The sequence below is a fragment of the Phytophthora infestans genome, genomic scaffold (genome assembly GCF_000142945.1).
Source record: "Phytophthora infestans T30-4 supercont1.25 genomic scaffold, whole genome shotgun sequence".
Classification (NCBI taxonomy): domain Eukaryota; phylum Oomycota; class Peronosporomycetes; order Peronosporales; family Peronosporaceae; genus Phytophthora; species Phytophthora infestans.
Genome location: NW_003303734.1, coordinates 459,704 through 485,247, shown reverse-complemented (window position 1 = coordinate 485,247; position 25,544 = coordinate 459,704). Strand labels below are relative to the sequence as shown.

Here is a 25,544-nt window from a genome sequence, read left to right as displayed (position 1 = left end):
AAGTACAGCGCTACAGGAACTTCATAAATTTTGTTTGTTATATTAAATTCGGCTGAGCTTAGAAACGGCGTCCGACATCGTCTCTAACGGACTCCCCACGGAAGAAGTTTTTCCGTACTAAAAGCGTCCTAAACGTCCTAACTTGTCCTAATACCTACTGTCATAAATTACGGTATTGGCACAAAACTTCGGCATGGGTTATAGGATCGTTAGGACAGTTAGGACAGTTAGGACAGTTAGGACAAATACGAAAGTTGTAAGGCTACACTACCCATGCCAACGAGAGATATCTTATGGCTTACAGAATGCAGAATGCTACTCAAACGCCATGTATTCCCCGGGGACTTCAAACGTCCACAGACCGCGCATGAGCAGGAGCGCTCTGTCGACCATGCTTGATGTCGTCCAGCAATTTTATGTAGGAATGTGCCTCTGCCTTTGCAGCTTCAATGAAGACGAGAATACTTGGATGTGGCGCACCAATGCGAGCAGCAAAATCGCGATTGTACTTCTCCAGCGGGTTATTAGTCCGATTTATCATGCTCACATTGTTGCGCCGCATCTGGCTCACGTTCCACAGCGACGTGTCGAACCTCTTTGTCCACGTTCGCACAAAATACTTCCAGAAAGCGTTCCATTTAGTCTTTGCTGCGGTCTCATCGATGATGCTTCGAACATACCGTAGTCCCTGCCAAAAAAAATTAATTTTATTTTTGTAATATTTTCCGTAAGTAAAATACAAAAATTACGTACCTTGTCCAGCACATCTTCGGCAGGAATGACAGTAAGCACGTCCAGTTTTCCCGACTTCATGGCGTCTGCGATCTGTTCCTTGGGAATCTTCAGTTCTATCATCTTCCTACGTAGAGCCTGCTTCCAGTGGAAGAGGCAGCCAACAATGTTGGCTGCAGGGAACTGCTCAATCACAGCGTTAATGAGCGCAAGCTCAAAGTCACAGGTAACATCACGAGGCTCCAGCTGGCGGTCGGACGCCATGATGAGCTGCTCTAGTACTCGCCAATACGTTTCTTGGCTTTTCGAATTGACGAGTACGTAGAGTAGTGGCACGTATACGTCGACACTAGGATCGTAGACCATAGCAATCAGGCACTGCGAGAAACCTTTTGGTACCACCGAAAAGGTACCATCAATAAAAAGGGTCAGCTGAGGGTACCGTAGAATCCGCAGTAAGTCCGGATGCCCAAAGCAGAGCATACGCTGTATGCCGGCGGTGGTGAGGCGAGCCATGCTGAATTGTAGGAACGGGCGCGGGTCTGAGTCGCTAATGCTTCGCACCGGGTGCAGCCTCAATTGCACGGAAAATGTCGCCACCGGGGGCACCTTGGCGTACGTTTTTGATGATCGTAACACCACTCGGACGCGCAATACCGTAGATAGTTGACGGGGTGATGCTTGGTACGGGAAACTATCAAAGACGCGCTGCCACAGAACACCAGGTGCAACAGCGAAGTCTTTAATGGCGCGATCTTGCAGCTCCAAAGACATGTCGTGGCGTACGTCTGCGACTTCTTCTAAAATTTCTTGGTCGCAGCGGTGAATATTTTTTTCGATGATAGTGCCCCCCTTCTTGACTACAAGACGTGCTGGACACCCAGTCCGGAGCTTCACGCAGCTGAAATAGGTTGTTCCTGTCTCCGGGACGGTGCGCTTCTTGCAGAAGCGGTAGTTCTAGTGCTCCATGGACAAAGTTGTCAAGTGACAATAAAAATTAAAACAGCTATGTGTTTCTGCATGATTGGTTCCCGTTAACTTTTAAAAACCTCAATCCCAAGTTCGACTCAAAATAGGTTTTAGGATATGTCCTAAATTTCCGACAAAAATACCGGTTTTTAATTTTGGACAGTATTAGGACAGCAATGTTTTTCCGGATTTAGAACCTTTTTAGGATACATTTTGCAATCTATTCCAGTAATTTACGACGTATTTTAGGATTTTGTAGGACAGTTAGGACAGGATTAGTACAGAAAATTCGACACCCTCCCCACCCTTGACGCGCAACCCTCCACGAGACCTTTGTGTGTTAGGCTCTCAATTCTTGTAAACTCCAAAGAGTTATTAGATTTGGCTGGCTTTTAGAGCTCTGAGCAAATGGTATACTATTAATAAAATGATGCAAGAGCTGAGGACCAATAGACAGCTTAAATAAAATCAGAACTAACGCTCAAGGAGCACTTTATACTCGCTCTGAAGGCAACCTTGTACGCAGTAATGCTCGTTGATCTGTAATTATAAAATCTTAAGTAAATAACTAGATCCGCGTTTTACACAGAGAAACTGTTTTGCTTTATAATGGTAGAGCCATGACTCCCGATACCTCAAACTCTGTTCAGACCAAGTGAGCTTTGATAATCAATCTATTAAACTTAAGCCGAGAAGGTTGAAGCTACCGTTTTTATTTATTCAAACTATTATTTAAAGTGGGTTACACGACAAACGGTACTCAGTAAAACATATCGGAAACTAGATCGTGCTGGAAATTCGTGTTCCATTTTTTATTCAGGTAGCATTTTCTCCTGTCCGCGTAGCGTGGAACATTGTTCTACCATAGCCTCGTGGTGGCGCGCAAATCCTGAAGTGAATAGAGCTAGTAAGAAGAAGAAAAACACTGTCGAAACGCCATTGGAGTGTATTTTCATGGGCTCCGTTATTAAAAAATCGTGCCCTGCACGAAGAAGCTCTGAAATTTCAAATTCGAGGACTACAGTACATGCATCTACTGTGCCATACAAGTGAAATTAACGTTTTAATTGAGTTGAAAAGAATTCGAGGCGATAACAAATTTAATTAGTGCTTGTCGCTGCCACTTTTTTAGCTTCAACACAGCGAAGTCCGTTACCGAAGTAAAATCCATCCATGCAAGGTACCAGACAAGTATATATCAGTGGAGCTGTCATTGGAGGAAGCAGCTCGGTAAAATCCTCCCAATATGAGCTGGTGGGACTAACCTGTTCGTAGCTTTAAACGCTTTGACCTTGATCCCATGCATCGCTCTTGCAACTTGCTCTACCCAGTATCAGCGAGGAGTTCTAACCGAAGAGTATTCAAGCTAGGCAAATTCATAGGCTAGCATTGCATTCCATTGTGCTCCAACGTTATGTTGTTGCGGCATCGGACGCACATCAAAAAGCTTAAAGTTGACTGAAGGTTTCCGATCTGTCTGCTAACCTATAACTTGATCACTTGTCTGTGACCTCCCGGTAAGATAGCATGTAAACCATCGTTGCTACAAAGATCTCGTTTTTGTCGAAATTGATAGCAAAAACATGATTTTATCGATATACGTATGCAAATCACAAAAAACTTGAATGCTTGTTGCCAGCGGAAGAAACGGTCGCTACCACTGGGGTTTTGGCTTCTTTCTTACCCGGAAGCTCTCCTTCCACTCCTCGACGAATTTGGAGTTTTGATTTCCCAACTTCTTGCTTACTTGCTTTTGCGTTCGATCTTGTTTCTCAAGCACACTCTTGATATGCTTCAGCTGCTTGGCACTTAGTAGCGTGAGATCAGCCTTAATGAATTTATTGGGATCCTTGATATCTTTCATCAACTTGTTCCACATTATCCCGTTTTCTCGTTCTTCCTTGTCTACTTGCGGGCTGGCAGAGTCATCATTGCTCTCATCCTCGTGCTGGTGGGAGCGTAGGGAGCGCTTAACGTCGATATGAGTTGTAGTGACCAGTTCCGGGGTCGTTTTCGAAACCCAGTTGTGCTGGGCATCAACGGTGGCTGCGTTGGTGCTGACAAGGATCGTCGCCGCTGTAGCGAGAAAGGCAATGTAGAAGCGCATGGTTCAACAGGTGTCGGTGGTTTGAATACCTGTCGTGCTTGTGGGGCTCGAGCGCAAATTTCAGATTGAGCAGCTATTATTAACCGAACAACTCTGGTGGTACTGTATTGATTGCAGGTACCCCGTATCGCCGCATGTTCACTATACCAAAAGCGAACCACATACTTATGTTAATACGTTAATAAGCGTGAACATGTATTTATACCGGTAGTGAGAATTAAAGTCAGACAGTGTTGATGGTAACGTCGCGACAGCATAAACAAATCAGGGATTCATACGGCAATCACTGTACATAGAGCTGTTTGACCTTGCGACTCCACTAGATAGAAAAAAATACTTTAATTCTACCTCAAGCGTTCATCAAAACGATTCTCTTCGAGGACTCGTGCTCCAACGACCGTGACAGTTTTCCAACCGTTGAGAGGAATTCGTATAATCAACAGCGCCTTAATTACCAATAGTTAAACTGTCCCCGACAGTTTGAGGACTGTCTAACTCAAAGGACCACCACCCAGACCAGTGTTGGCAGTAGGGACTTAACCGGCCTGCCAAAAACTGGCCTAAACCTAGTTCTGCCAAGGGGATTCGGCCCTTAGGCCATGGCCCGGCCAGACGGGGGGGGGCTTCCCGCGGGTCATGAGATCTGACAAATCTCATGCGTCTTGGTAAAACCTCGTTAACAAATTTGTTATGGCATTCTACTCCAGAGGAGAGCACAACATATTTTGTAAGAAATGCTCGCTCTTTACAACTGTTTGTGGCTTAAACTGGCCAATCACAAAAATGCACTGATTTTGGATGAACTGCAGCGAGCTCTTCGCTAACTAAACCATTGAAAGACTGAGAATGGAGATTAAATATACGAGGTAGCTCATGCTCCCGCTACGTACGCCTCCCTCCATGCACACTATCACTCTTCCAAGCGACCATGACCGCCAGTCCCATGCCGCGCCGGATCCGCCTTAATATGGAGCAGAAGATCTCCATGTGCAAGTATGCGAAGGATATGCGCGCCAAAGGCAACCTGTCCAACACACAGCTCGCAGCTTGGGCAACACGTGCGTTCAAGCTGGAAAAATCTCTTTCACGCGATGCCGCTCGCAATTTTATCGCTGGGGAGTCTAAGTGGGCCGCTATGGAGCCCTGTCAGCTAGAGCGCAAGCAGCTAGTCAGCCCCCAAATCCAGGAGACGGACGCTCGCATTATGAAGGTCTTTAAGGCCATGGACGGCAAGGTGGAGGCTATCACAGGCAAGGTGATAAAGGCCATTGCTCTTCGCGTGAACGCGTATGGCGAGAACACCACGTTTATGATCTCTAAGGGCTGGCTGTATAGATTGCAAGAGCGTCACGGAATCTCCAAGAAGCGGACGCACGGCGAAGCTGCGTCTGCTGACCAAGAACTGCTAGCGGCACGCAGGCATTCTGTCGGACAGGAGCAAGATCGCCTCGCTTCTTTACTAAATATTAGTACTTTTGAAACATCTGTTTTATCACCCTCTAAGATCGTGTCTCGTTCCCCCTACGCTTTACTTTGAGGGACTTCTGTACGCATACCGATACCGTACAAACACAGCTAATTCGGTAAGAGCACCGGCTCATAGCGCGCATTGGGACCAACTACTGTACATGTACTGTAAACTTGACTTTTACTAAAAGTGTTCCATCCCTCAAATGGTACATACAGGGGTTAATGGTAACTCCAAAATCGTTGAAGACCAGTTAATTTAACCCCTTGAGCCCGAGGTAGTACCGTACTTCCTTGCTGCCGAAACCCTAGGCGCTCTTGAACTTGACTTTTACTAAAAGTGTTCCATCCCTCAAATGGTACATACAGGGGTTAATGGTAACTCCAAAATCGTTGAAGACCAGTTAATTTAAAAAATACTACAGTAGTATCTCCTAATATTTTCGTCTTTAACAAAATCATATTATTAAATATCAACTTAATATTAGATAATACGAATGGCTAATCCAAATCGGTGAAGTTAATATTGTGAAAATATCACCTGTAGACCAGTTAATTTATAAAATATTACCATATATTTTTTCAGACAAAATGATATTATTACTGTAAACATCAACTTATTATTAGTAAATACGATATTTTTTTTAAAGATTGCGTAACCTGTTTAAATCCACCAATCAGATGTCGTTAACGTTCGACTAGCTGAAGTATTAATATTCAACCGTGAGGGAGATAGAGTACCGGGGAAAATTGTGAGAGTGCCGGCAAGACTGGTTGGCACTGCTGAGCGCATTAATCTAGCGTTACAGGCTGCAGGTTATTTGACGCACGATGTGGACGAGGCTATCGGTAGAGAACAAAAACAAATACTTGATTTCGATAAAGCGACAGTAAACAACTGCAAGCGTTCGCACTTTTCCATCTCGATCGCCTTTGTCTGTGTCACAGTGAAATACTAGAGCAAATACTCGTCACTACTGCTGTTCTAGAATCGACCGATGACAAGAAACGTACTTAAGTGGTAAAAATCATAAATATAATCTTGCATCTCATATTTTTCAATCTCTGAGTTCATACTAAAATGCTATGTTAACTTTTGAAAAACTAAGCTACTATTGATATTAAACTAGCCGAGTGCCGCCGCTACGCGGCGGGTAAGAGTGAATGTCGCTCCTTGTGTTTTGCCACCGTTCCGCTCGCCACGGGCTCGCTTCACTGCTCGGACGGTAGGCTGGCAGATTGTGGCTCAGGCGGGCCCAAAGGCCCGCAGGTTTGCAGAAGGTGTCGATTTGGGCCGCCTCGCTGCGCTCGGCAGCTTTTAGGCCAATCGGGGCCACCTTCGCTGCGCTCGGCAGCCAGTAGGAATATTTAAATTATTTTATCCAATGATTTGTCCGGAAAAAGCGTGACAGGCACGACAATTTAGTGTGACGGACAGACAGGTTGCTGCAGTAGATGTTTGAGACTAGCCGTTCGCCGCCGCTACGCGGCGGAGTGGCATGCTTTATTGGAGATAAGGTGGCCTCAATTTTAAGTACTTCGTGTGTTGTGTGCTTTCAGTCTGATCTTGTACCCCGAGGCTTCGGCCATCCCCGTGCGATGTTGTGTCGTGTACTTAAAGCACCTGTCATTTCGTAGTCTCAGGTGGCGGTGTACGATATCGTGGATTCGTACGCGTCCGTTGCTCCGTACTACTGGTTGGCGTCTATGTTCTTCCGTGGATCGTGCCCTTTCCCGTTAATGCGCTCTCTCTTTTGGGATCATGCTCTTGAGTAGTACGATTTGGCTGCTAGCTATTCCGTGTTCCCAAGGTCTTAAGTGGCTTTTACAGGTTTTGTAGTTCATATTCATTCATGGTCCATGGCGTCTCACCGACGGCACCCTCGCCGATGGGTGCTATTCCGTAGTTATATGGATCCGTCCCCCATGTAGCGTGCTCTCCTGGTGTGGCTTCATCGACCGCGTTATCGCGCTATCATGCGATCGCAGTATGATCCTGCTATCCTATGATTTCGTGCTTATTGCATCTGTGTTTCCCGTGTTATTATGTTCTACAATGGCATACTGATTCACGCTGTGCAATCGTGATATCCCGAAGCGCTCCCCGTTGCTTCCGTGGCTGATCTGCCGTCCGTGCAATCATGCTATCGCCTTCTGTGGCTCCGCGATTTCGCGTCTATAGCTCCCGTGGCTGCGTGTTCTCGTACAGTTTAGTGGCTGGGCCACCGTCCGTGCTATCGTGTTATCTCGCGGTATCGCGGTTGGTCTGTCGTCCGAGCTATCGTGAGCTACCGTAGTGCTGTGCTCCGTGACTTGGCTCTACCCTGGTATCGTGGTCCGATGCTCGATGATTTCCGTCTTATGCTCTCCCGCGGCTTCGTCTTAGGTTCATCGTCTGTGCTTCATGTTGTACTGTGGTGTTATGGGAGAATTGCTTGCACCTTACTGTTTCCGTGGCCCGTGTTTTTTTAGCATGTTGGGGTGTCATTATTTCAGTTACTTTTTGTGATCCGTACGCTCTCATCATATTCTTGCCATTCCAATTTTTTATGGTAGCGTGCACGTCCGTGGTTCGTGCTTTTCAGAATCGCTAACTGCCTTCATTGATTTAGTCCTCTTTCAACGTCCGTGGCCTTCCGTGCTTCGTGTTCTTCCCTCTACCCCATCGTGTACATAGTGTGACTCGGTGCTCCTTCGTGTTTCGTGTTCTTGTTTATCCACGTGCGCTAGCTCAATTGCAAACGCTGTTTCCATTTTGTTTGATGTACGCTAAATATCGTGTTGGAAAGTGCGCACAATCTCTTAAGGTCGCACACTACGCGCGCAAATACAAAGGAATATGATCCTTTTTTTCGGCGGCGGAGTGGTGTACATAGCTATGTAGGGTGGGATTGTGGGATGGTGGAAGCCACTATCTTCACATGCTGTTATGGATGCGCTGGACATGGACACTACCATCGTGTGTGTCCCTCGCTAGTCCTCGGGAAGAAGACGGCCCGTTGGTCCCAAGTCCGGTAGCGGAGGCCACGGCCAGGTGAACGAAGCCTCTCCGGCCACCTGTAGAGGCAGTATGACCTACTGAAGAGCGCTGAGCCTTCGTGATGGGTGTGCAGGTTGTGCGCACCACGGGACTTAACCCAGAGAGACGTGGCTCTCTCAAACCGGTGAAGGGCAGTGATGGGCTGCTGGTAGTACACTCGGTACACGGGGGTACGGTACCCCTTGAACGTTTGATGAGTTCTGGCCCGTTGATACGCCGCCGGAACGTCGCTTGGCATAGCGACATCCGACTGCACTCTAAGTCAGAGTGGCGGTCGTGGGCTGGTCCTTGGTGGGCTAGCCTTTGTACGGTGAAGGAAGTACCAATGGTCCTTAACGGACCTGAAAGTTTCGGCTCGTGACTCGCGCACGCGTGTCGCTCGCAGTTCTCGCTATGAAAAACATGGCTATGCTCGAACATAAGGCACAGCTCGACTTTGTGTGCAGGCTAACAGGGCTACCAGTCAGTCTATGACGGAGCATCGGTGAGTCATGTTCTCACTCTTCCGTTCATGGACTGGGGGCGTTCTGATACAGACCGTCAAGACGCAGAAGCGTCACGGAGCTGTCAGCGCGCCTACAGCTCTGCGTACAGCAAGACCATGCTCCGCTGCGGCAATGCCACGGCCGTGGGTCTTTGCCCGGCGTGTGGACCTGCTAAACCAGCAGCGTCCAACGCCGAAGGTCGTCACGCCGTACGGGCTTCGACAGTGGTTATGCCTTTAAGCGCTAACCAGGTGGGTACCACAGTACTTCCCGCAGTCGCCCAGACTATAACTGTAGAGGAAGGCATGGCCATGCTTCCTGTGTGGGTAACACAGTACCATACGCAGTCGCCCAGACTATAACCGAAGAGGAAGGCATTGTCCATGCTTCCTGTGTGGGTACCACAGTGCCGCACGAGGTCTCGAGTGCCTCTGATGTCGCAACGAGACATCACGACGTGGGTAACGAAGTGCCACGTCACGTCAGCCGCCGCAAGTCGGGTCTGAACCTTCTTCAGGCCGACGTTGCTTCAAGTGACTCGGAGTCCAGGGCCCGGACGCCTCTGACTCGGTCGGTGGACACCAACTCTGTACGGTGTTTGTGCGGATCTGCCACGTCAGCTGATCCCAACACCGAAGGTCGTCGCGCCGTATGCGATTCGACAGTGGTGGTGCCGAAGGGCATTCACCAGGTGGGTAACATAGGTCCACATTGCGGGTAACAAATTCCACAAGCAGCGAAGCTGCTTAAGGAGACCGACATTTGGTGCTCCGAGCGTGGGTAACAAAGTTCCACGCAAGGTCACTCAGACCATAACTGATAAGGAAGTCACTGTATGCGTTTCCGATGTGGGTAACAGAGCTCCACACCCAAGGCGGGTAGCATAGCTCCGCACACAGAGCCATTGGCTCGAGGCGCGAGGTTGTCTTGGCCTCGCCAGACGTGAGCAGCTCGCTCGACGTCAAGTCGCGCAGACTCAAACTGCTGACGCGGAGGCTGGATGCCTTCGGTCGACCCGGCCGACGCGGTCGTCCATACCGACGCAGTGCACAGGGCGGAGAGCCATCGCACCTGCTGGTGGCTATCAGAAGTCACGAGAGACTTAGTAGGCTCGAGGTTAAGTGGGGGAGAGGCTCGGAAATACCTTTCCTCCCTGACTTTCCACGAGGCAGGTAGCCGTCGTGCTGCCAGTCGCTATCACAAGCCACGAGAGACTCAATAGTCTCAAGTGTAAGTGGAAGAGAGGCTCGGAAATACCTTTCCTAACTGGTCTTGAGGTAAGACCAAGTTCCTTACGGAACCAGGCGTCGATGTACATCGACTGCAGGCTGGAGGCGAACAGCCGGGCTAGAGCTGCGGTAGCTTTAGCCGAACCAGACATAGTGGCGAAAAAAGCCACTGGCGCAAGGTGCCTCGGAATCGCTGAGCGAATCAGCAGTGTTGGGGTTGCAAGCAACCACACACGAGGCGAAGCGCGGGCCTAGTGTAATCAACGCACTAGTACCTTGGTCATGAACGACCTGTCGAGTAGGGTGAACGGAACGTCTCACCCGCCGACAAAGCGGTTGCGGTAAGTGATGTACGCAACGCGCCGGGTATAATGGGCCGTGAAGCCATAACTTAAGTGTGGTGAACGAGTGCACGAACAGCTGACCAGGTGGTGGTTGAGGCAAGGCACGCAGTCGTAACTAATGCCGCGCCGAGCATGACACCGTGGTGATGGCAGCTTGCCTCACCATGGGTTGGTACCCGTGAGTACTCGGTGACATCCATCATAAACAATGCCAAATTTCTTAGGGAGAATGCCCGAAATGTAGTTCTCCAGCGCTTTCACTACCAAGCCCATGTACTTCTCAGCTGTCTCTGGTGAGATCGTGGGTACAGCAGCATATTTAGCCACCGTCTCGTTGTCGAGAAAGCTGAATGGGAGATTGCATTTTACAATCCAGTCAATCCAGCTGTAGATGACTTGACTCTTCTTGTCCACGAGCCCAATCAGGGTGCCGCTGGCAAGCCCACTGCTGGCAATATCGACTGCATAGCTGGAGTGTTGTGCGCGAATGTGGCTTATCAGGTTAGTGTAGCCGGTTTTACTGTCTTGTTTGCGAATCTTGGAGCAGCGACAGCGAAAATATCCCGTCGGCTCATCCTGGTTGTCAAGAACGGGCTTGAAGAAGAAGTCACAGACTTGCTTGTTAGTGAAGGGAGTTGTCGAAGACATGGTGAATCGGAAAATGAGGAGGACTGATCTCGATGCACGCCCAAGGACTTGCCAACCAACCAAGCAGTGGCTGGCTCTCAGTTTTGCTTAGCTGAGATTGGGCAGTATTGTGAAGCATGGGCTACAAATAATTTATGACGATACCGGAAATACATTACTGAAATTTTTCATCATAACTGAAAAGTAAATTATTCCATACTAATATTGCCATATTATTTTCACTGCAATGTATTATTCGGAAGGCCTGGACGTGGACAACATTGTCCAGCGATTCAAGGACAAATTTTGATGCAGGCTCGACGATGACAACGCTTGTGCACAAGCACTTACCGAATTCGCAGCAGTGGATGGTAACGTGGTGACTGTGAACGAGACTAACGCTGGGCACTCCGGTGTTTCGAGGCACCCGCGAGACATGATCGTACGCTTTTTCGATTTGTTGCTAGTGGATTGCACGCACAAGACCAAACGATGCGTTTTTATTTGTATCGTCCATGTATTGGTCATGTATTGGCCATGTACCTCATACTATTCTGGTCCAATGTTGCTAGTTACTATCTACTGTGAACTTTGATGGTCATCGACGATAACGGTCGTGGGCAGCCAATTCAACAGTCGCTTATCGAAAAAATGCTGACTGGCACATGTCACGCGCCTTGAATCATTTGGTTCGAGTTGAAGCCAGGATCGGCGATAAGGTGCAAGCTAACATGGTCGATAACGACTTGAACAAGATTCGAGCTCTGAAGACGTACTTCCCAGGGACCGTGTGCTGGTCTGCTTATTTTACGTGATCAAGTACGTGCGCACAGCTTCACGAAAGTCCGAGTATAGGAAGATCTCGCCAGATGACCATGACGCAATCGACACCCTCGTGCACAACATGGCTTGTTCCGTGAGCGAAAATATATACACCAAGAATTGGGACTCGGTGAAGGCACTGTGTGCACGGACGGGACTCATCAATTTTCTGGAATACATGGACGAAAACTGGAACGAATGCACGGACATGTGGGTCAAGTACAAACGGGCTCGGCTTGTACATTTGCGCGTTCACACTAATAACCATTTGGAGACTTGGTTCGGTCACTTCAAGGAGTCGGTTACCCACACAACGTCGATGACGGAAACGATCAAGGCTCTCGTGGGAGCTGACGCACGTACGTCGAGCGAGTATTTGTTCCGCAAGAACCGCGTGGGACTGAGAGTGAGCCGAAACTACGATGAAAAAAATGTGTCAAGTGCTGCACCTTACGACGCACTTCGTCGCCGAGCATGTGCAGAAGGAGTATGCGACGGCCGTGTCTAAGGAGGATGTATTTCTCTGCGATACGGTCTTCGACCCTGGTTTCATGGTGTTTTCCGGAAAACACAAGGAGTATTACGTCGAGTTGTCGAGCTAGATCTGCTCGTGCTCCTTTGCATGTGCGATGCGTCTACCCTGTCAGCATGCTATCGCCAACCGAAACTGCAACCAGGTATCCGGAAGTGTCAATCCACTGGATCGAATCCATGCGCGGTGAGAAACTGTACATTTTGAGATGTCCATGTATTATCCACGTACTGTAATATCTTTCGTCCAGTTGTTATAATTTAGTGCTGACATCCGCTTTGGCATGTATGCGAACTGCAATTAATTGCACCCGGCAGATCCACACATGACACCTAGACCTATAGTTGTAGACAAATTCAAGCCTGGACAAGCGAAGCAAAATGCACTCGATGCAGCGACCAAGTACGAAGCGACGCTCAGTGCTACGCAGGCTATCTGCAGCGAGCTGGCATATAGAGAATGACGACGAGTGCAAAGAGCATCTTGATTTTCTACTCAACCAGTGGACCAACATCAGGCAGCGGAAGCGTCACGAAATCGCATAAACAAAGCCTTTTGTGGGGACGGTAGGTGCTGGCGACAAGCGTGCAGCTGACGAGACTATATCCGTGAGTTCGCCGTTCAGGATGACAGGCAGTAAGCCAAAGAACCTTTAGAAACAGTATCGATGTCGTTGAGGGGGGGGTGAACAGGACGCGAAAGCACCGCCAGAGTTGTCTATCAAGTTGAACCCGAACGCTGCAAAGTCCGGAAGCCCTTGCTGAAACAGGAAGGAACGCGAGGGCGATGAAAAGAAAAAGCGGGCACTGTTCAGCGAGTCTAAAGATCACCGCTGCAAGGTGGGGGATATTACTCTTGTACAGTTTGCACACAATCTCCATGGAAAGCAGCCGACACTCCAGGAAACGCTAGACCGCGTAAATCCGCTTCCGATCAAATAGGATAGAGCGGGGAGCAAGAAACCGAAGTATGTCCGGCAGAGCGCCCCTGTGCTGAACGATAACGCGTTATATCTCCTGACGAAGAAGCTGCTGGACAAATTTATCTCCGTCCTTCCGGTCATGAACGCGAGAGAGACTGCAATAGAGATGTGTACCCGGAATCATCCTTCGCAAGCTGAACAAGAATATACGGAAATACCTGGACAAGACCTGGAGAAACATGAATAAAACCTGAATACGGGATGTGTTCAAATCTCCGGCTTTGGAATGTTTTCCCAAAGGTAGATTGAGGCTATGCGTTATCTCTCGACAGTGAAGGATCAATGCGAGCAAGGTGTCACGTTTTCCAGCAGCCAGATGCAAAACGTAGTAAGCACCGTACCTTTAGCGCAATATCCCGCGCTGGAAGAGACGGTCAGCCAAGTGGCGAAATCGAACCCACGCAGCACGATCGTGATTCATTCCAATGAGAACCACTACGCGATGCTATACCGCTTTAGCCCGCCATGGTGGGCGAACGACGCGCTGATTCATGCTTTCTGCTTAAAAGATGTGCGCGGCAAACCCTATCGTTCGTGTCATGGGGATCGAGAACACAATGACGGAACGAAAGACGAAGAGCATGAACGAACCTCAAGGCAAGGACGCAAGAGCTGGTGGGAGGCGCAGACCTTCTCTTGATCACGGTTAGCTTTAATAATTTGCACTAGTGCGGAATTGTGGTATAGGTGAGGCGAACTCGAGCCCCGTACTACGACTCCATGAGCGAAAAAAATACATAACTGTGCTGGATCGACTGTCATGGGATCTGATGGATGCTTGAGCGACGACTACGAGACTGTCTCTATCAACGCGCCAGTCCAGAAGGACGACCACAATTGTGGTTTCTACGTGATGCTACGATTCTGGCGAATGGTGGACAGCAGCATTGGACTGGATGTGACTCCAAACGGACTCACGCTGTTGCGCTTTCGCATCCTTCAGTTAATGCTCCACGGTAGCTCTAACTAACCCTATCTAATTTGAGTCTAATACACGGATGGTTTAGAGTCAATGCATGAACTCGATACGCAGACTATAATACTAACGTTGCCTGTGTTCAACTTTGCTCATGCCTAATACATGGATGGTTTGTAAATAATTAATGGACTCAATACATGAACTATAAGACTAGCGTTGCAACTCTGCTCGTGTCTGTTAGCAACATCTTGGTGCGGTGAAGGACTGGTCAGTGCTAATGACTTTATTTCATAATGACTTTAAAATACGCAGTATGTTGTTAATGGACAGTAAATGGGGTGGCTGCATGGATAAAGCAAACGCTGACAAGCATCGGCCAAAAATAAATACATCTAATTATTAGTAGCAAATACGGTATTGTACCGCTAAAATATTTAACTATTGGACTTGATCGTGTTGCAATGATATTCTATTAGGACTTGCAGAAGGTCTAATTCTGGCAGCATACAAAGATCAAATTCAAGATATATAGTCATAATTGTACTATTGGAATAGTGTTCCACAAAATAATTTAGTAAAGAAGAATGGCAAGGCAATACAATTTTATACTGGATTGTCTGACGCTGGTTGATTGTTTGGCAACTAAAGTTTAAGTTTTTGTTAGCAAAATCCGATAACGGAAGGTTAAATGAACTCTGATAATCTTTGATCGGTATACACTATGGAGGTGTCAGCTTTCAGCACTGTGTTAACCGTTATAACATGTCCGTCTCGTGGGTACATGTATCCATACTACAGATTATTAAATACCGACTTTGACGAAGACATTGGTGCATCAAACATCCGTGTCACGACTCGCTCGATGTCGGCCGAAGTTTTTCCGCACTTCGCCAGCTCCACAATGAATTCTTGTCGTTCTCTACCACTAAGAACATTACGCGAAGCAGGTACATTGGGCAGTAACACGAGGCTCGACAATTCTCCATATTCCGCAGTAAAGTACGTTTTTACTTGTACTCTTCACGCCATCCTCGTTGCACTGGACGGCTATTCCTAAATGACACGACATGAACAGCAGATATCCGTCTGGGTCACTTTCAATGCTAAAGCAACCCCACGCACCGACGCTCTTCGGGTCAAAGACACAACTTCCACAATCCGAAACTTGAAGGTAGCGGTCACTATGCGTAATTTGGATGGTCACTTTGTGCTCGCCTACAGAATGTAAAACCACATGCTCGTAGATATCGCGGTTGTCTACAAGACACCGCGCTTTTCTTGATCCAGGTGGATTTAGCAGGTTTTTATCTGATTGCACCGACTGCAGAATAATTGGCACACCGTACGGAATTACCATTAGTACTGAAGTACTACACAATCGAAAATACCAACAAGCCAGAACTGGTAGTTGCTTACTGAGGTCTCGTTGCATCCAACCAAAAGAAAAGCTGTTAATCAAAACTGATTGATAGCATAGTGCATCTACTGACAACTCTGATGATAAAGTATGTGGATTGCGTGGAGCGGGTTGGGCGGTGCTATACTAAATGCCTACAACAAAGAGGTCGAACAAGGAATGTCCCTTTCCGCTAAAACGCACTCGCCTATGATGGCACCTGAACCTTGTCGTTCAAGAAGACCTCGCTCTTGATGGCCACGATAGACGAGAGCTGTCTGCGGTCGGCCTCTTTCCATAAAGTATAGTTCTGTTTTGCTATGTTGTGAATAGCGCCGAACTCCGGCGCGAAGATAACTTGTGCAACTGTGTCGTAGAAAGGAAGTACAATGAACTCGAAAAACCCGACTTGGTTCTGCACAAAAAAATGTACTCGATAAATAAAATAAATATTCGAGAAAATACAGCACAACATACCTTTGCACTGTTCTCTGAATGTCGATCCATGAAAGGTGAAATGTCCGAGTTGTTGGCGCGTTCGTTGTCGCCCTGAAGGAAGAACTCTTCGATGATAAGAGCAGACCAGATAACATGCAGCTTGCGCTTCTTGGCAGCGTGACCAATGTCAGCACACTTAATGACAACCTTCATAATCATCATGGGGTCTGTGACGGGTTTTGGAGCGGGTACAACACCTCCCAACCCCACCCCACTGCTACCAGCCGCAAGGGCAGTCGCTTCTTGAAGTAGCAATGCCTTGAGGTTTCCTACTAATTGCAGGTGCATCGATAAATCAGTACTCAGCACCATCTCAATGATAGCTTTCCGGATTTCTCGATACGGTTTATCTTTCATTCGACCGAAGATATCGCAGAGTGGATTGCGCATAATGAAAAAGGTCTCTGCGAGATGCATGCTCTCCAGGATACTGCGGTCGTTGTATTGCAGAGCCAAGTCGTGTTTTGCCTTGATAAGATAATTGTTTGATTTCCCGGGATGGCGGAAATCGTGGATAGCTGCAGCCACAAGCGCCGCATAGAACTCGAGATTCGTCAGCGTATCTCGGATCTGTCCGTCCGCTAGCGTTGTGATAAGGAAGTTCACCGAGTTAACGACGTCAGCTGCGTGGCTACTGTTGTGATATGGGTTGGCGAGGTACCCATCGTCCAGTTCGTACAGAAAGTTACGCAGAACCACACGGTCGACGCGGAATTCTTCATGTAGTTCGTGCAGCTCGAACAATGCTGCGGTGACGTACATAAGTGGCCGGTTGCCGGTTAGATCGGCAATTTGAAGCGTGTCTAAATCCCACCCGTCTTGCTGAATACGTTGCTTTACTCGTACTAAAGTTTGCTCCTCCCAGGTAGGCATATCTGGTAGTGGAGCGATGACCATGGAGCTAGCGATCCCTCCGGCGCCAGTAAGTAAGCCATCCCGACAGCTTCTTCGGTTGCTATTTGAGTTGGAATGTGAACTGTGGGACATGGCTACTCCAGAGCGAGTAGTATCGGCATAGTCCTTACGTGCAAGCACAGATAAAGCCCAGTTCTTGGTGTCATTGTCCACTTCCTTTTCAGATTTCATCTGTGCACTGATATCTGGAACGAATAGATTCTGATCTAGACGTGCTAGATTACGAACGATAACCATACCACGTTGCATGTCCTCGTCACTCAAGTCCACAGTATCAAGGAACGACTTTAGCTCTGCCAGTAAGGCATGTAGTGGCGATGTCAAATCCAAGTTGAATTCGCTGTCACGTTGCGCTAACTCCTGCTTTAAGGTGCGGTTCTCTTCGGCTATTAAGTTCTTCTCTCGAGTAGCTTTCTCGGCCTCCAATTCCACTGCCCAAACGTGTAAAAAGTCTTGACGGACCACACGATCTACGTCTCGGTTACGAACCAGCATGGCTAGAGTAAACATCATCGGGAAGCAGATAACCAAAACTCGGTTAAGAATAAATGGCGTCGAGTCTGTAACCGGGTAGAAGATCAGTGTTAAAGCCATGTAACTGGCACTGGTGATAACGCCAACCAACGCAAAGTGCAGTGTGTCAATACGTAACAGTGGCACGAATACGAATATCATGATCAAGCGAAGCAAGTTGATGTTCATAGTGGCGGAAGGTAGTAGAATCTCCTTAGTGTACGCCTGCAACACCTCAGCTCGAGTGCCGGAGATCGCCTTGAACTGCCAATCACTTCGCACCGAGCTGTTCACATAGAAAATGCGAGAGTCATCGACGTTTGCGATCCCCAGTTCGTCCAGGATAACATCCACGTCCTTGGCCACGTAGTTGTACCACTCCGTAAGCATGGAGAACATGCCACCGGCAATGATTGAGAAGCTCCAGCATAGCAACATCAGTGTGTAGATCCGTTGAAATTGGATCTCGTATGTTCGTCTCCGACTGATGTAAACGAGCAAAGGGATCGGAAGGATCGGAATAAACACCAGCAGGAAATACCGGAAACTTTGGGAGCGAACACTCGAATCTTTCGAAAGGAGATTGGACAAATTTGACCCCGTGAACACAAGGTACATGAAAAAGAAGATCAGAGCCATCCGCGACGACCGGGCCGAGTTCTCGCGTGCAAAAGTGACCTGATACAGTTTCTCTAGTCGCGGTTCGTTCACAAACGTGCTTGTGAAGGGGTGGAATTTCACTTCCACGGGAGTCTTCTTAGTCTGCGCCACATACACTGAATCTGTTAGCGGGTAAATGCGCGAGACTCGTTGGTTCGCGCGGTCGTTTAATACTGTGTTGATCGCCTCCGAGCCGTGGTGGCCTGCATGATTGTAGGTTGTTCCGTTACCACTGTATATTGTTGTTCGCATGCCGGCATCCTTCGGATCTTCAGGATTTGCAAGGAACAATGAAGTGCTCTGTGCGCCTGACGCCACGGCACTGGGCGCCGAGCGCTCGTCCTCTTTTAATCCACGCGTCTTGACGGATGCGATGCGCACCACCTGCCCTGCAGGTGTGCTTGGATTTTTGCGACCACGGAGAGTCAGCGGACTCTGGTCTCCTGGTCTCTTTTTGCTGTCCTCGCTTCGACCACTATCCGAGTGGTGTGAGAATATCTGCACCTGGTCACGATCGACTTCCCCAGACCTTAGAAACTGCTGCAACCTCAATGGCGTCTGCGGTGCCGGCGAGGACTCGGACAGTGTAGGCAAGGAGCTGGAGAAGGAGAGCAACCTCCGGAGATTACCCAAAGAACCCAGTGCTCCGAAATGAGGGGGTGAAGCAAATCTCCCCACGACACCCGGAAGCGGGAAGCTCTATCTAGTGTACTGTGTTCTACGCTGCTACGGTCGACGCCAACCCCGCGGACAATCCGTATTCACTGTTGCGTTGCGCTTTCTTGAGCTTTCTCGAGGCACTTCCACTGGATTGCCACTTCATAAACAAGGAGAGGAAGCTATTGTTGTCCCACCGAGCTTCGTGGCGAAACGGATCGTAGAGCAGTAGGCTACCAACGGGTCTCCATTTAAGGCCGCTATTATTAGGGAGTGGTAAGGCTATTTGCATCGAGACGGTAGAAAGGTGCTGATTATTGATTGCTTGCTTCAATTAATGATTGTGAACCCACGAACGAAGCGACGTCCGTCACTATAGAAATGATAATGATATCATCGCCACAATGACGAAGCGAGACGGTGTACATCGCCGTACTTGTATTAGCACTGCCTTCTTCTTCACCGCATCTGTACTGCTAAATTAGCTGTAAGATACAGATAGAAGGAAGTGCTTCGACAAGTTGAAGATGGATCATCTTGTGGAGTTATTTACATCAAATGATGCTATCATTACCTACTTCAAATTGATTCATCAACAGACCGACGACTCGCTCTGCGCGCCCCCACGGAACGATTTGTCTGCAACGATGTCTGAGGAGCTGTATGCAAGTCCGATCAGCCAGCCGTCGCGTGCTGGTATGTCGGCAGCAATGTCCTTGTAGCTCGCTAAACAATTGTTGACATTCTCATTTTATGTGGCATTTCGAAGTCTATTGGCTCTGCAAGGTGAACAATCACCCCATCGAGTACAAGTACACGAATCCAGGCAAAGGGGAGACTCGCACAGAGACATTTCTTCAACTGAGTCCTATCGGCAAGATTCCTGTACTAAAGGATGGGGATTTCGTCCTTACCGAGAGGTTTGAAACGTGCTCATGAAATCATAGTTGCAGAATGTTTAACAATTTGTTTTGCCATATAAGCCATGCGATCATGCTCTATCTTGCTGACAAGCACGGGTGGGAGTCATGGTGTCCCAAAGATATTAAGATCCGTGCTCGTGTAAGGAAGGACACTGGCATCTGACTTGCTTTGGCACTTACCCACGGCGTTGTGCATCTATTAGATCCAAGAGTATACGAATTGGCACCACCTTAACGCGCGCCGGAGCTCAGAGATCTTCTTCAACCAGCTGATGGTGAACATCGGCCGCGGTACGCCTGCTATGGAAACCATGCTTCAGAAGAAGCACAAGATCATCTCGGACATGTTCCGTATCTTGGAATTCTGGCTGCGTCACGGAAACCTCTATTTGGTGAGCAGCACCAAGCCGACAGTCGTGGATCTGTCATGTTACAACGAAGTGGTGCAGCTCGAGGTTATGGGACTTCTCACCGACGTGGAGAAGGACTTTCCCAAAGTCGCAGCGTGGCTCAAGCGCATGAAGGTAAAAAAACGATTTATCCTTTGATTTTTGCGATAAAATTATTCAATTCGACGTTTGTAATTAATTGCTGATGCCTCTGCAGGACATTCCGTACCATGACGAGATGCTGGCACCCATGGGCAAGTTCTTCCATAAGTTCAAGCTGACTGCCAACCTGTAGTTCTGCTCTTGGTGAATGGGCATTAAATTTCAGCCAATTAAGTTGCTTTAAAATTTATTTGATTGGTCAAAATTTGCTGTGTGGTTCATGCACGTCTTCACTTTTACTATTGGAGCAGGAGACGAGCAATATGTCGGCGGTGGCGAAGACCTTTAAGAACGCGTTTCAGGTGTTGACCCCCGTGCGCGAGTACGGCGTGGGCAAGCGTGTGACGCGTGACATCTGGTCCAAGTACGCGGAGCCTTCGTACTGGGAGGTGGTGCGCATCCGTCCGTCTTCTGACCTCAAGCACGGCAAAGTCTTCGGCAAATTTACCTTCCGGGGTGCGGTGGGTCGTTGCTACTGTAGATCGCTCGATAAATTACTAACAGTGTTTATATATGAACGACGAACAGGTAAGACGGACCCCCAGGTAAAGCGCATCAACGGCGTCTTGAAGAAGGACTGGAGCCTGTTTGAAGCTTAGACAGAGACATTGGGCTGCAAAATCACTTGATAGAGGGGACGGAATTGCCAGCATTTGTTATCGGGCAGGGAAGAAGTAACGTGTATACATACGTGCGAATGGGGGTGTGCAGTGCAACGCTGCTGTCGGCTCGATAAGAGTGCAATACACGGCGAGTATTATGTCACAATAGCGATTGGTGTGGTGGCGTGTGTTGCTATTGCTGTAAATTTTGCTCTAAGCTCTACGTTCCATCGAATCTTGGCAATGGAGTGACAACTTTAGATAACTGTCACCCCAGCTTCTTGCGTGGACAAGATGCAGCTGCCTTTATTTTTGCAAGTTGCCCTGACCATTTCCGATTTTCCCCGCTCAAACTCTCCCTTCAGCTCCCTTTTTCGAGCATGGATCTACCTCACATCCCGTTCGACGAGCCTGTCATCCTCACTCGATTCGTAAGCACAAGAACCAGCAGAACTCTGTCCGTACCAAGGAGGCTAAAGACGACCGCGTTTTGTACTACGTACGTAGTACGAGGAGCTCGTGCTGCGTCACCAGCTCGCTACCTCAAAGTTCGCATGAACGATGACTGTGCGTTCGACTTCGAAACTTCTTAGCGACCAGAGCTCAAGACCAGCTCAGCCTGCTCGCTCTACTTCGTGTCCTGCACCTCCGAAAACATTCTGCAATGCAATAGTGAGCTTGTTATCAAGAGTGGGGACCACAGCCGACTGGAGCCGGAGCCACACGAGCACTGTCGTGCAGTCTACTCCAAACCAGCGAGCTGACAAAGTGCGGTGAGACACCTAGCAGATAGTCACTCGGCAATTGGATCGCCTGCTATGAGCATGCCAAGCTCGTCAACTCGTTGAAGTTGCCTTCAACTACAGAACCTATCTTATGTCATCCCTTAACCTATCTAAAAACATTGCGTTGAAGGTCACATTCGAGAATTAACCAAATCAAATCTTTCGTCGCCACGTGGTAGAGGCAACTACTTCACGAGTGCGGTCTCCGATCTCACTTCCCTTTACTATCGGCAACTGCAGCAAACGTGTGCGCATTCACTCATGATTCTCCGCACTCTGCTTGGCGCCTTGTGCCTATGCTCATGGCGCAGAGCCAACGCTCTCGAGACCTTCACAACCACCACTGAGCTCGCAGCTGTCGAGCGCTCAGCCAAAGTACACGCGTTGTTGATCCTCGGCAGGGATGAAGAGACGCAGGAGCGCAGTCTCGAGGAGTTGGCCACCACAGAATATCCGACGCTACCGGATCTTGAGAAGCAGCTTGAAGGACTCGTAACCTTCGGCGTCGTAGACATCTCGCCACACGGCAAAGACTCGATTGGAAACAAGTGGCAGTTGGCTAAAGCGCCCGCGCTCGTTATCTACAAAGACCCGCCCAAAGAGAACCCTTACACAGGCAAAATATACCGCGACTCAAAAGCTACTGATGCGGCGATCTTGGACAACCCAAGGAAGCTCAAGAAGATGCTGAAACAAGCGATCCCGAGTGAATATGTGCAAGAGCTCGAAGGAGAAAAAGCTACATTATCTAGCTTTAAACAGCTTGTGAATGAGAAGGTTAAAGAAGACGAGACGGTGGCGCTATTGATCTCCAAGCAGAAACATGCGTCGCCAATGTATCGAGCCTTAGCAGCGGAGTTTACTGGACACGGATTGAGTTTTCTGTTCTTAAATAGAGATGAGGAAGCAGCGACGGAGATTATGAACACGCTAAAGATTGAGGAACTACCCGGTATGGTAGTATTGAGGTCCATGACGGAACATGTGGTGTTAAAGGCGGAAAACACCAAGACTTACGGCGAGTTGAAGGGCTTTGTGCAGCCTTTTGCGACCCAGAAAGAACGCACATTGAAGAGTGAAGCGAAGAACGGAAAAGAGAGCTCAAAGTTTATTAGATTCTTCTCAGGAAAGGATTTCGACGACTTGGTGTTGCATTCGGACGTGGTTTGGATCATTGAATTTATGAATACCGAGCGCGAACACGCTCTAACAGAGGAAGAGTGGAAGAAATCATTGACGGAACTACATCGCAAGGCAGGAATGGTGGCGATGGGGGCGGTTAGCTGCGAGAAAGAAGCAGAGCTGTGTGAACGTCATGGTGGACCTGGAGTTCGCGTATTCCCTCTGGCTTTGACGGAAGACAAGAGACTGACACGAGGTCATGTCCTTATGGAGAGGTTTGCAACAATCGAAGAGGCCAAGGAGTCGGCTATTGCAGCCATCCCGGATCTTACTGTCGAGATCGAGTCTAATGCTGACTTGAATGGGTTCATTTCGCACGCTAGAGAGAACCGTGCACTGCCTATTCTACTATTTACGAGTAAGAAGAAGACTCCTTCAATGATCAAAGCTCTGGCGTTGTCGATTCCTACGCAGAAAATTAAGTTAGCAGTGATTCACGACGCAGACGAAGATGTGAAGAAGCAGTTTCTGGTCAAACCATCTGCTGGCACGGCGCTGGTGTGTCTCGTGCCGACTCAAGTGGATGCGGAAGACCCAACTGCAGCTCCGTTTGGTGTCATAGCGTACGAGAAGAAGAAAATGGGTGCGTATAACTATCCGAACGTCATGCAGTTTATCCTGCAAGTGCTGGCTCAATACCCACATCCTAAAGATATTGAGCCGGAGAGCGAAGAAGTCGACGTGTCATCACTTGACGAGAAGGCTGCACAGTCGCTTGTGCCGTATCTGACCAAGAAGAACATGGATGATCTTTGTGGAGGTAACAAGATTTGTGCAATTGGGTTCTTTGAAGACCATTTAGACACTCTTAGCGACCCAGAGTCAAGGCTGGCCAAGTGGTGGACAACTTTTGCTCACGTGGCTGCGCAGAGTAAGAAAAACAGAGAGCCGTTCCACTTCATGTGGGTCAATGGCAAGTGTCAGAAGGACTTCGCGGAAGCCTTCGGTGTTGGTCTCTTTCAAATGCCAACGCTCGCTGTGTACTCTCCTTCGAAGCAGCGATACGCAACGAATGTGGGTCTGTTCGACGAGGAAAATGCAGCTGCGTTCTTGAAGAGTGTACTGTCGGGTAGTATCGGCACTGCACCGATCGGAAACGTGCCGAAGCTGGGCGAGGAGTGCTCGTTTGAAGACATTCACGAAGTAACAGTCGATGCTGACGGCGTCGTGGAAGACGATGAAGATCTGGATGACATGCTGAATGAGATTTTATCTGATGAGAAACAGCAGCGAGACGAGCTGGAGAAAGAGCTTAAATCCGAGCAGAAACAGTCCAAGAAGAGCAAGAAGAAGAACAAGAAGAAGAACAAGAAGAACAAGAAGAAAAAGGCACGCGATGAGCTGTAGTCGACATCCACAACAGTAGAATGTACAGCAAGTACATGTATTACCATGTTGAAACGTTTAGTGCCTGTATCACGCATTTTATGTGAAGGCTGTTTAAACATCGTTTTATCCAATCCGATGTCTCGAATTCGATTATTTCCGACTGATTTCCCTAGCCCTTAAAATCGGCTTAATGTGTCTGCGTCAGTCACGGTACTCCTCCTCTCGGCGTCCTCCATTCATTCTCGTGCGCCAGCCAAGTTGGGCATTGTCTTCGAAAGCCGTCAGTGAAGATTCCGATATTCCTTCGACTGAAAAATGGCCAAGCGTACGTAGGCTTTTTTATTATCCTGTACAGCAGTCTCCTCGGTTGCAGCACTCCAGCGAGCAGGCGATGCGTCTTCTTCCCCCTCTCTCCAGCAAACACAGCTTTATGACACACAGCAGCACAGTCAACAGAGACAAAAATACAGGCACGACTTATTGACAGGAGGACACCACACAGGACACAATAAAGGAGGGAGAAGACGACAGCCAGTTTGCTGGAGAAGCGTACTGTGGGAGACTCGCCATACTGCAGTACTGTGAGCAACGGAATAACTGACAGAATTATCATGTATGAACAGACAAGTCTTCCGGTATTCGGCTGCGCGCGTAAGCTGCGCGTGCACTGTCGCACGCAGCGCTGGGGCGCAGAAGTCCTACAACAAGAGCCACTCGGTGACCGCCATGAAGGCCAACCCGCTCGGTGGTTCGTCCATGGCCAAGGGCATTGGTTCTTGAGAAGATCGGCATTGAGGCCAAGCAGCCTAACTCGGCTATTCGTAAGTCGTGCCGTGTGCAGCTCATCAAGAACTCGAAGAGATCGCCGCCTTCGTGCCGCGTGATGGTTGCCTCAACTACGTCGACGAGAACGACGAGGTCCTGATCTCCGGTTTCGGTCGTCGTGGCCACGCCGTCGGTGATATTCCCGGTGTGCGTTTCAAGGTCGTCAAGGTCTCGGGCGTGTCGCTGCTCGCTCTGTACAAGGAGAAGAAGGAGAAGCCGCGTTCGTAGATTATGTGCCCGTCGACAGGAAGGAACTTGTCTATGATGGCGTGTTGCAGTTCTGACACAGACAGCCTCGTGCTGCTTCGAGTCGAGTTTACTGCTGCTATTGTGGCAGTTCAATTTTCCTAATCACGGATAAGAAGGAATCGCTTGCCCAGCACGACCAGTTTTTGATTTACTACCTTATTGCCGCAGTTGCTATGTTGACACTCTTTTTGAGTTTACTCCGGA

The 25,544-nt window shown here is 48.6% G+C and overlaps 5 protein-coding genes across 5 annotated transcripts; 3 read left to right on the top strand and 2 right to left on the bottom strand.

Moving 5' to 3' along the window:
* Positions 1-3,355: 3,355 nt before the first annotated feature.
* Positions 3,356-3,808, bottom strand: PITG_12952 (secreted RxLR effector peptide protein, putative; the record flags this gene model as incomplete). The annotated part of the gene is made up of 1 exon (XM_002900458.1): positions 3,356-3,808. One exon carries the CDS (start codon positions 3,806-3,808, stop codon positions 3,356-3,358), a length of 453 nt encoding a protein of 150 aa, XP_002900504.1.
* A 12,051-nt stretch (positions 3,809-15,859) lies between these two features.
* On the bottom strand, positions 15,860-18,489 carry PITG_12950 (cAMP-specific 3',5'-cyclic phosphodiesterase, putative; the record flags this gene model as incomplete). Its single annotated transcript, XM_002900457.1, has 2 exons — positions 15,860-16,066; positions 16,129-18,489. The coding sequence occupies 2 exons, from the start codon at positions 18,487-18,489 to the stop codon at positions 15,860-15,862; spliced, it is 2,568 nt and encodes an 855-aa protein (XP_002900503.1).
* Positions 18,490-19,647: 1,158 nt separating this feature from the next.
* On the top strand, positions 19,648-20,558 carry PITG_12949 (uncharacterized protein; the record flags this gene model as incomplete). Its single annotated transcript, XM_002900456.1, has 4 exons — positions 19,648-19,814; positions 19,878-19,956; positions 20,021-20,341; positions 20,424-20,558. The coding sequence occupies 4 exons, from the start codon at positions 19,648-19,650 to the stop codon at positions 20,499-20,501; spliced, it is 645 nt and encodes a 214-aa protein (XP_002900502.1).
* Positions 20,559-22,439: 1,881 nt separating this feature from the next.
* On the top strand, positions 22,440-24,338 carry PITG_12948 (uncharacterized protein; the record flags this gene model as incomplete). The annotated part of the gene is made up of 1 exon (XM_002900455.1): positions 22,440-24,338. The coding sequence occupies one exon, from the start codon at positions 22,440-22,442 to the stop codon at positions 24,282-24,284; it is 1,845 nt and encodes a 614-aa protein (XP_002900501.1).
* A 243-nt stretch (positions 24,339-24,581) lies between these two features.
* PITG_12947 (40S ribosomal protein S23, putative) lies at positions 24,582-25,533 on the top strand (the record flags this gene model as incomplete). Its single annotated transcript, XM_002900454.1, has 3 exons — positions 24,582-24,595; positions 24,890-25,014; positions 25,108-25,533. 3 exons carry the CDS (start codon positions 24,582-24,584, stop codon positions 25,317-25,319), a joined length of 351 nt encoding a protein of 116 aa, XP_002900500.1.
* Between the last annotated feature and the right edge of the window lie 11 nt (positions 25,534-25,544).